The sequence below is a fragment of the Coregonus clupeaformis genome, chromosome 25 (assembly GCF_020615455.1).
Source record: "Coregonus clupeaformis isolate EN_2021a chromosome 25, ASM2061545v1, whole genome shotgun sequence".
Lineage (NCBI taxonomy): Eukaryota > Metazoa > Chordata > Actinopteri > Salmoniformes > Salmonidae > Coregonus > Coregonus clupeaformis.
Genome location: NC_059216.1, coordinates 22,714,221 through 22,725,502, shown reverse-complemented (window position 1 = coordinate 22,725,502; position 11,282 = coordinate 22,714,221). Strand labels below are relative to the sequence as shown.

General features: G+C 41.9%; 1 protein-coding gene across 4 annotated transcripts in view; it reads left to right on the top strand.

The window, feature by feature from the left end:
- Window positions 1-2,862: 2,862 nt before the first annotated feature.
- The window catches only part of LOC121539402 (kinase D-interacting substrate of 220 kDa B-like), a 105,599-nt gene continuing 97,179 nt past the window's right edge, over window positions 2,863-11,282 (top strand). For 3 of the 4 annotated variants that reach the window (XM_041847883.2, XM_045207530.1, XM_045207528.1), the window contains exons 1-2: window positions 2,863-3,033; window positions 9,502-9,639. In XM_041847883.2, coding sequence (XP_041703817.2) covers window positions 9,523-9,639 — 117 coding nt within the window. In that variant the 5' untranslated portion in view covers window positions 2,863-3,033; window positions 9,502-9,522. Of the gene's footprint in view, window positions 3,034-6,466; window positions 6,589-9,501; window positions 9,640-11,282 lie in introns of those variants that run through there. The other variant, XM_045207529.1, reaches the window with a different exon arrangement.

Below are 11,282 nucleotides of genomic sequence, written 5' to 3'. Positions count from 1 at the left end.
ATTGTGGTCCAGAGGACAGCCCATGAGCATAGTCTACAAATGTTCTGGTTAAGGTTTCACAGTGCCTTGTTTCTGCAGAGGTATGGACAAGGGTGTACTGGGACGAGAAATCGGCCATGGAATTTCTAACACTCTTCGAGGCCCCCACATGGCCCATTTCTTTCCTTGAAACCCCCATTATTATCAAGATAATTATAATGTTGTGCAAGAAAAGCAAGTTAGACAGGCCCACTGGGCTAAAAATGGACCAGCCCATCTGGCATTTGCCGGAAATGCCAGATGGCCAGTCCGCCCCTGGGTATGGAACATTCCATCTCATACAGTGCAGGCAGCCATTTAACATCTTTTTGACCATACAACATTTATTAGATGGTAAGACTTGGCTTAGTGCTGTAGTACAACCAAGATGGCAGCCAATGAACCAGTTTAGGGGACTTTCTTTTGTGATAATGAGTAACAACAATGCAGCAGATTCGGGTTTTCCAATGTAATCTTTCTTCATCTTGTTTTTCTAACATGTGCATACTCCTGCCATAAATGTGTGTATTTATGTAATTTTTAGATGTTCACGTGGTCTATAAGTGTATTTGTAGCCAAGGTGTAATGCCTGATGAAAGGAAAGGGATGCTACCTTTACCAACAAGTTGATAATTGCACTGCATGGCCACCCAAACCTAGCCTGGCTAAACTAGACTGAACACTATGCACGCAATTGTTTGTGTAGCATTGTGTGGTTTAACCAGGCTACCCCAAACCAGCAGATCAATGCAAACTGCTCCATATGTCCAAAGTGCCAAGTCATAAACGGCCCATATACTGTATGTTGTACGTATGTGAAAACATAATGGTTATTTTTGTGTCAAGAAAGAAGAAACTTAATGAAAGATTTGTATAAGTCCTTTGAAAAAACGGATTTATGTTGTCAAATAAAGAAATTATTTTTCAAACACTAATGCAGAGATTTACAACCAGAGAGTCTTCTCGCTCGCCTTCTTTTGCACTTTTGATATGAATGTTAGTGTGCAGTGCTACACGGGGAAGTTGCCAGGGAAGAAGGCAAAAAAGGGATGGGGATTCACAGCGAGGATAGAAATATTTTATCCACATGGGATCATTGGATAGAGATGTGTTAGGGTGCATCCCAATAGTCCTACATGGCTTCCATTCCTTGCCTCGTTCCCTTCAACCTCACTAGTCTGAAAATATAGGCCTGGCGAAAGTACTATGGTAGATCACTACCATGGCTACCAGCCAAGCTTTCACAAATCCAGTTATTTTAAATGGAGGAAAGAAGATGAAGCCACTTTGGACTATTGAGCGACACCATAAAATGTGTGTATCTGACTCTGACCCTCTAGGTTTCTGAAAAGAGCGCTTGGAAAAGGACCAGGTTCACGAGCATTAAGTCACTGGCCTGCACCTAATCACAAGCACAGTGGAAATGAAAAAGCTTGAAATCTGGGTCTAAGAGATCCCTCTCATTTCCCAACCTAAAACAAAGAAGAATCCTCTGCTATATTTCTGTGTGTGAAAGGGAAGTTCTGTATATCTTTATTAAACTATTAAGCATTTGTTTTGAACAGTCATGTATATGGTAAAATGCAGAGTATTGGAAATGCATGTAAGACGCAACACATTCGCCTTATCCCTCCATTTGCCATCATCATCAGTGGACAGGGCCACAGGACTGCTAATAATACTAATGTATCCCTGTCAGTCAACATGGCTCTGAGTGCTATATCAGTTTTTGATCATATTTGGAATGTTTCCACCAAGTCCTCTCCCAGGCATTAGCTATTATTATTCAGTAGATTGTATAATGCAAATGACTCTTATTCCAAGAATCCAGACATTGGGATATGTTGATCAAATCAAATTGTATTTGTCACATGCTTCATAGACAACAGGTGTAGATTAACAGTGAAATGCTTACTTACAGGTCCTTTTCCAACAATGCGGAGTTAAAGATTAGAAAAATATATATAATAATAGATAGTGACACAAGGAATAAATAAATACACAGTGAATAATTAATTGTATTATTATTTTTACAATAATGCCTTTCTGTGCATCTTTCTTCACTGTGAGTGACCTTTCAACCCTTTACCGTTTACACTGCTTGCTTTCCAGTTTGTGCTAGCGTCCTTAAAAGTTACAGTTTATTTGGATTAAGAAAGTTTATTGATAAGTGGAGGATCTTTCTAATCTACTGTACACTGACCTGGTTTTGAATAGGTTGAGGAATATTCAGTCTTGTATTCTGCCATTTATGCTTGTTTTTTTTTGTTGCTTTAGTTCACTTTCAATACCAAATTTGCCTTCCCTGAATTCAACTGAGTGTTCTTTAGGCTATCTATGTTTAAATAAGAGTATCATTTTTAATAAGTGGCTGTTTTTATTTATGTATTATTCATGAAAACGTGGGGGAGGTGTCAAGTTGGTCACTTTTGTCAACACTGTGAAGCTTTCTTGTAAAAATGCTTTTTTTTGTAACAGTCTGTGGCTGTTGGGACATAGGCCTATGTATTTTTGTTTCATCTAAATGTTTCAGTTATATTCTTGACTGTGTTGGTGGTGTATGTTTCTTGGCAGTAGCCTACTGATTAAAGCAGCTGATTATATACGTTTCGTGGTCACTTTTTTAGTGGTTCATAGTGGTTATGCAATGTAATGTAGGGATTTCAATTAACTACATTACATGGTAAGGCAGGCCAGTATTGAACATCACATTTCTAGCCTTGAACAATGATAGATGAGGCGTTTAAATTTTGACCAGTCAGGTAAGCGCGTACTGCGGCTGCGTGCACCTTGTAGCTGTTTAAACCACGTCACGCCTTCGCTGTAAAAGTAGGCGGAGGTTTGACAAGCCACTCAAATCGTCAAATGTTCATAGCTAGCTAAACTGCCTGAAAAAGTACAAGATGGTTGTGGTGTCAAAACAGTGAAGAAACTGAACTTTGGGAAATGAAAAAGGAAGCACCGGGTAACCCAGCTTGGACGAGAGGACGTTGTATTGTTTATTACTCGTAAAAGGTAAGATTCGAAGCAACCTGGGTTTTTGTGATTAGCAAGCATGGTAGCTAGTTAGCCTCAACAGGATATTAAAACACCTTCTGTTTACGATATTAGCTATGCTGGCAGCACGATCGCAGATTTTTTGTCTTCAAAATAAGAGTCCCCCAGCAAAGACATAATATATATACTCTACCAGTCAAAAGTTTGGACACACCTACTCATTCAAGGATTTGTCTTCATTTTTACAATTTGTTTTACATTGTAGGATAATAGTGAAGACATCAACACTATGAAATAACACATATGGAATCATGTAGTAACCCAAAAAACGGTTAAATAAATCAAAATATATTTTATATTTGAGATTCTTCAAATAGCCACTCTTTGCCTTGATGACAGCTTTGCATGGTCTTGGCATTCTCTCAACCAGCTTCATGAGTTAGTCACCTGGAATGCATTTCAATTAACAGGTGTGCCTTGTTAAAAGTTAATTTGTGGAATTTCTTTCCTTCTTAATGCGTTTGAGCCAATCAGTTGTGTTGTAGTAGGGGGGGGGGATATACAGAAGGTAGCCCTATTTTTCTAAAGGCCAAGTCCATATTATGGCAAGAACAGCTCAAATAAGTAAAGAGAAACGACAGTCCATCATTACTTTAAGACATGAAGGTCAGTCAATGCGGAACATTTCAAGAACTTTGAAACATCACATTTCAACATCAACTGTTCAGAGGGGACTGTGTGAATCAGGCCTTCATGGTCGAATTGCTGCAAAGAAACCACTACTAAAGGACACCCATAAGAAGAAGAGACCTGCTTGGGCCAACACAAGCAATGGACATTAGACCGGTGGAAATGTGTCCTTTGGTCTGGAGTCCAAATTGGAGATTTTTGGATCCAACCCGCCGTGTCTTTGTGAGACGCGGTGTGGGTGAACGGATGATCTCTGCATGTGTAGTTCCCACTGTATTATTCTACAATGTAGAAAATAGTAAAAATAAAGAAAAACCACTGAATGAGTAGGTGTGTCCAAACTTTTGACTGGTAGTGTATATGTAGATATCTTTGTTAGAAAGAAAACTATATTTCCCTTAACGGAGTGATGCTGAATGTACAAAATGCTCAACTTACCCCACTCTCCCCTAACTATCCTGTAATGGCTAATGGAGCATTATATTAGCCTGTTACAATCTGCTAGCTAGGAGTTACTGTATATTGGCATATTAAAACAACCATTCAGGGCTCTACAGGGTTACCATTTTGGTCGCCAATGCTCCTAAATATTGTGCTGTGCTACCTGGAATATTTATTTGGGCACACCAGTGCCCCTTGGGGAAAAAAACGGTATTTTGTAATTGCTGGCAATTCTCATTATTAATACCTCAAATATTTTTCCTTGTGCTCCTAAAAGTCTTTATGTGCTCTTACATTTGTCAACTTAGGAGCACATGTGCTCCTTGTAAAAAATGGCAGCATAGAGCCCTGCCATTATATAGCCTAGTCTACTATGATTATTTGTTTCTATGTTACACCTTGACCCAATGGACTAGCTCGTTCAGGCTAGGTGTAAAATATAAAATTAATACATATTTCTCTGTACCTAGGCTGTTGCATTCAGGTACATTTTATTCTAAGCTGTTTGACCCTTGTCCTTCTGCTGTTCCAAAAATAAGACCTTGTTGTGAGCAACACATCCCATGGAAATGTATCCTCAGCAGTTTCACCCCCACATGACAGGCAAACAGGCTATAACGAGCTTACTGGTTACATTTGGAGATCTTGGAACTTAATATCTCCCACCAGCAGTGCACACTTAACAGAGGTATGAGGTTGATGTTGATAGATAGTCTTAAAGGGATACTTAAGGATTTTGGCAATGAGGCCCTTTATCTACTTCCCCAGAGTCAGATGAACTTGTGGATACCATTTCTGTCTCTGCGTGCAGTTTGAAGGAAATTGCTAATAGAGAAAGACCGATAATCGGCCGAGCCGATATATCGGGCCGATATTGGCTTTTTCTAGTGTATCGGCTATCGGCCCTTCTTTACCGATAGTCCCTCTACATAGCAAAACTGCTGATATGTCGCGCTGCATGAGGCAAATGGTGGTCACTAGATACTGACTGGTTTTCTGATCCACGCTCCTCCCTTTTTTTTTTAAAGGTATCTGTGACCAACAGATATCTGTATTCCCAGTCATGTGAAATCCATAGATTAGGGCCTGATTAATTTATTTCAATTGACTGATTTCCTTATATGAACTTTAACTCAGTAAAATCTTTGAAGTTGTTGCGTTTATGTTTTTGTTCAGTATACTTCTTACTTCCTTCATACTGGACACAGAGGCATAGAAATGGTATCCACAAGTTTGTCTGACTCTGGGGAAGTACTGTAGAAAACGGGCCTCATTGCCAAAATCCAAAAGTAGCCCTTTAACATTGTCCTTCTTGTGGTATTTGGACCTAGACCTAATTTGACATTTGTTTTAGTAAATGAGGAGTATGTATTGATGAAGTAGTATTTGACCAGTGAATTATTGAAACATCAGCTTTTTTATGCTGAGAAAGGATGCATTCAGTGACAATGAATGCTCATTATACTTTCTCATTGAGACCTACATTAATTTGTTTTGTTTTTTACATTCATGCATAGCCTGAATAGTTAAATATACCTACATTGACATCTAAAGCCTGTAACCATACAGCTCTATTGATGGAACAGTAGAGCATGTAATGTATGGCAACTGCTTGGCCTCCGACTGGCCTCCGACCGCAAGGCACTACAGAAGGTAGTGCGTACGGCCCAGTACATCACTGGAGCCAAGCTTCCTGCCATCCAGGACCTCTATACCAGGCGGTGTCAGAGGAAGGCCCTCAAAATTGTCAAAGACTCCAGCCACCCTAGTCATAGACTGTTCTCTCTGCTACCGCACGGCAAGCAGTACCGGAGTGCCAAGTCTAGGTCCAAGAGGCTTCTCAACAGCTTCTACCCCCAAGCCATAAGACTCCTGAACAGCTAATCATGGCTACCCAGACTATTTGCACTGCCCCCCCCACCCCATCTTTTTACGCTGCTGCTACTCTGTTAATTATTTATGCATAGTCACTTTAACTCTACCCACATGTACATATTACTTCAACTACCTCAACTAGCCGGTGCCCCCGCACATTGACTGCACCGGTACCCCCCTGTATATATAGCCTCCTTACTGTTATTTTATTTTACTTCTGCTCTTTTTTTCTCAACACTTTTTTGTTGTTTTATTCTACTTTTTTATTAAAAAGAAATGCACTGTTGGTTAAGGGCTGTAAGTAAGCATTTCACTGTAATGTCTGCACCTGTTGTATTCGGCGCATGTGGCCAATAACATTTGATTTAATAGTGGCTTGTGTCTCTATTGTGTTGGAGAGGGGTTGGGGCGTTGCTCTGCCTGCTCATCAATTATTCATGGTCAGGGACAGGGAGGGATGTGGAGCCTAGGCAACGCTTGTTGATACTCAGTCAGTTTGGCTGAGGGACAGTAATTGAAGAACAACCATTACCATTCAGTGCAGTCAAACTGACATTTTCCATAAAGGTAAGCCACTCAGTTCTTTGTTAATTATTGGACTTTGCTCATTGCTATGTTTGAGGCCTGTGTAATACTAAGGCTATTTAGTATACTTGTCTTAGGCTACTTCTTGGTGTTTCTTTGTTGGTCTTTTGTTGGTTTCTGTTTTGCAATGGTGGTGGATGAGGTGAAGTGGTGAACTTCCTCATTCAATACTACGTGCAGAGAATCCTTGAGGTTCGTTGATTGTTGCCTGGTGTCACGCTGCTGATAGCGGCTGTGCTGCCTCTGAGACACGAGGGTGTGTCAGCTCAGCAGGTTCATGTTGCCTCAACAACTGAACTGGAAACAAAGGCTCTACTCAGTTGTGTGTATGACAGAATGATCTGAACGGAGAGAAAATATATTATATAAATGTTTTTAACAAAGCCTGTTAGCCTCACTTTCTTTAGAGTTGTGATTGGGCAGATAATTGAGGTTGAATAGAGACGTTGACTGATTCAATTTCTTAATCTGCCCTTTCGTGACAGACCAATATAGCCAGCCACTGGTTCTCAAAATATGCTTATTTCTTACAATCGTATTACAGCCGGTGTTTACTTTTTTGCTGTACATTTTTTAATGGATTTATGATATTGAAAAACAAATGGGGCCTATCCGAGGATCAAATAGCTTATTACAGACATTAAAATTGAGAGTAGGTAGGATAAATAGGCCTAATTAGTAATATATAAATCTTTAATGAATATATATTTTTGCCTATCTGTTTAGGCATAGATTGTCAGGCTGCATTGCCAAATGAAGACCTTTTCATCTCTTTTTTTTTTTAGTTTTCTTGAGTGTTGTTGTTGGGTTGAAATTCAGAACATTGCATAAAATTAAGCTAATTTCGGAATATATTTAATTGAGCATACTCTTAGAAAAAAGGGTTCCAAATGGGATCTTCGGCTGTCCCCATAGGATAACCCTTTTTGGTTCAAGGTAGAACCCTTTTTGGTTCAAGGTAGAAATATTTTGAGTTCCATGTAAAGCCCTCTGTGGAAAGGATTCTACTTTGAACCAAAAAGGGTTCTTCAAAGGTTTCTCCTATGGGGACAGCCGAAGAACCCTTTTAGGTTCTACATAGCACAATTTTTTCTAGGAGTGTACCACATCATTCTGCAAGTCGTGGCAACACGAGCCAATCCTTAAAAGTTTTCCCCATCTCATTTGTTGGAGTATTATTTCAACTCAATCATGCTATGTAGGCCAAGGCCTAATGATCGACTACCGTCCCATTGCCTCGGACTTAAGCATTAGACCATAAGAATTGCTGAAAGTAAAAGGAAATTGGTATATTAGGCCTAGACCCTGCCCTTGTCCAATAGACTACAACATGTAGGTTACGAGTGAATCGAAAAGTAGGCCTACAATTCAAAGTTAAGAAGGGACTGCACACCTTGACATAGCCTAGCCTAAGCAGCAGACATTGGAGCACTGTATAGGCTAGTAGGTGACTGTCAGTTAAGTAGCTAGCTAATCTTTCGTTTAACAGGCCTCAGGCCTATTCTTTGCCTTCAACGATGGAGCTAATCTCAGTATTGTATTGCGCTGTATTTTCTGTCGTATAGACGAACCCAGCCTTGGTGACTGTCTAGCTCTCGTTGTTCCTCCGCTAGGTCTGGAAAACTGATTGTAGGTCTACTTCCTCATTAGTTCAGATTGTCAGATGCATGAATGGGTTCAACATCTTTGGTTCAGGTCAGGGATGGGGGCATAACCTACTGTTATAACGAGTTTCTGCCCAGTCTCATGTCCTCCATAGCCTTCTGTTATAATGAGTTGCTGCCCAGTCTCATGTCCTCCATAGCCTTCTGTTATAATGAGTTGCTGCCCAGTCTCATGTCCTCCATAGCCTTCTGTTATAATGAGTTTCTGCCCAGTCTCATGTCCTCCATAGCCTTCTGTTATAATGAGTTGCTGCCCAGTCTCATGTCCTCCATAGCCTTCTGTTATAATGAGTTGCTGCCCAGTCTCATGTCCTCCATAGCCTTCTGTTATAATGAGTTGCTGCCCAGTCTCATGTCCTCCATAGCCTTCTGTTATAATGAGTTTCTGCCCAGTCTCATGTCCTCCATAGCCTTCTGTTATAATGAGTTGCTGCCCAGTCTCATGTCCTCCATAGCCTTCTGTTATAATGAGTTGCTGCCCAGTCTCATGTCCTCCATAGCCTTCTGTTATAATGAGTTTCTGCCCAGTCTCATGTCCTCCATAGCCTTCTGTTATAATGAGTTGCTGCCCAGTCTCATGTCCTCCATAGCCTTCTGTTATAATGAGTTGCTGCCCAGTCTCATGTCCTCCATAGCCTACTGTTTTAATGAGTTGCTGCCCAGTCTCATGTCCTCCATAGCCTTCTGTTATAATGAGTTTCTGCCCAGTCTCATGTCCTCCATAGCCTACTGTTTTAATGAGTTGCTGCCCAGTCTCATGTCCTCCATAGCCTACTGTTTTAATGAGTTGCTGCCCAGTCTCATGTCCTTTGCCTTCCTTATTACGCCTGTATGAAATGCAAGTGAAAGTCTGCACTTCCCACTATTTGCTGCCACCAAGTGAGATCTTTGTTTCAATTGATAACATTTCTGACCTCAAAGCTCAAAGAAATACCAGCCTTTGAAAACTAAAGCAGTGAGTGGACAACAGACATTCCCTTTATTTTCATTGCTTTGCTTAGGGCCTATATATGTACAAGCCATAACACATTCATAAGCATATTGACTGACATTTTAACGAAAACATCAACTTGCGGCTGTTGATTCATGTATGAATGTGTTTTATAGCCTATGGCTTATGAATGTGTTTTGTAATGATGTTCTTATGAACATGAGCTTCACATATGCCCAGCCAGCTACTGTGGCAGCCAGGTTTATGTGTCATAATAACCCCTCTCTTCGTGTGTCCTAGTCGTGGCAGTGAGGTGTAGCCATGGACACCAGCACCTCTCTGGCCATCCAGAGCCTGTTCAGCTACGTGGAGGAGGACAACGTGCCGGCCATCAAAGCCTACCTGGACAAGTTCAAGGAGGTGGACAGCAGGAGCGAAGTGAGTGATCAAAACAAATTGTATTTGTCACATGTGCCGAATACAACAGGTGTTGACCTTACAGTGAAATGCTTACTTACAAGCCCTTAACCAACAATGCAGTTTTAAGAAAAATAAGTTAAGTACAAAATAAAAACTAAGTAAAGAGCAGCAGTAAAATAAAATAACAGTAGGGAGGCTATATACAGGGAGTACCGGTACAGAGTCAATGTGGGGGGTTACAGGTTAGTCGAGGTAATTGAGGTAATATGTACATGTACGTAGAGTTAAAGTGACTATGCGTAGATAAGAAACAGAGTGTAGCAGCAGCGTAAAAGAGGGGGTGGGGGGGAGGGGGAACAATGCAAATAGTCCGGGTAGCCATTTGAGTAGCTGTTCAGGAGTCTTATGGCTTGGGGGTAGAAGCTGTTAAGAAGCCTTTTGGACCTAGACTTGGCGCTCCGGTACCACTTGCCGTGCGGTAGCAGAGAGAACAGTCTATGACTAGGGTGGCTGGAGTCTTTGACAATTTTTAGGGCCTTCCTCTGAAACCGCCTGGTATAGAGGTCCTGGATGGCAGGAAACTTGGCCCCAGTGATGTACTGGGCCGTACGCTCTACCCTCTGTAGTGCCTTGCCGTCAGAGGCCGAGCAGTTGCCATACCAGGCAGTGATGCAACTAGTCAGGATGCTCTCGATGGTGCAGCTGGATAACCTTTTGAGGATCTGAGGACCCATGCCAAATATTTTCAGTCTCCTGAGGGGGAATAGGCTTTGTCGTGCCCTCTTCACGACTGCCTTGGTGTGTTTGGACCATGATAGTTTGTTGGTGATGTGGACACCAAGGAACTTGAATCTCTCAACCTGCTCCACTACAGCCCCGTTGATGAGAATGGGGGCGTGCTCGGTCCTCTTTTTCTTGTAGTCCACAATCATCTCCTTTGTCTTGATCACGTTGAGGGAGAGATTGTTATCCTGGCACCACACGGCCAGGTCTCTGACCTCCCTACAGGCTGTCTCATCGTTGTCGGTGATCAGGCCTACCACTGTTGTGTCGTTGGAAAACTTAATGATGGTGTTGGAGTCGTGCCTGGCCATGCAGTCATGGGTGAACAGGGAGTACAGGAGGGGACTGAGCACGCACCCTTGAGGGGCCCCCGTGTTGAGGATCAGCGTGACAGATGTGTTGTTACCTACCTTTACCACCTGGGGGCAGCCCGTAAGGAAGTCCAGGATCCAGTTGCAGAGGGAGGTGTTTAGTCCCAGGGTCCTTAGCTTAGTGATGAGCTTTGAGGGCACTATGGTGTTGAATGCTGAGCTGTAGTCAATGAATAGCATTCCCACGTAGGTGTTCCTTTTGTCCAGTTGGGAAAGGGCAGTGTGGAGTGCAATAGAGATTGCATCATCTGCAGATCTGTAGGGGCGGTATGGAAATTGAAGTGGGTATAGGGTTTCTGGGATAATGGTGTTGATGTGAGCCATGACCAGCCTTTCAAAGCACTTCATGGCTACAGACGTGAGTGCTATGGGTCGGTAGTGGTACCTTAGTCTCTGTGCCCAAGAACACTATGTTGGTCTGCTTGAAACATGTTGGTATTACAGACTTAGTCATGGACAGGTTGAAAATGTCAGTGAAAACATTTGCCAGTTGGTCAGCACATGCTC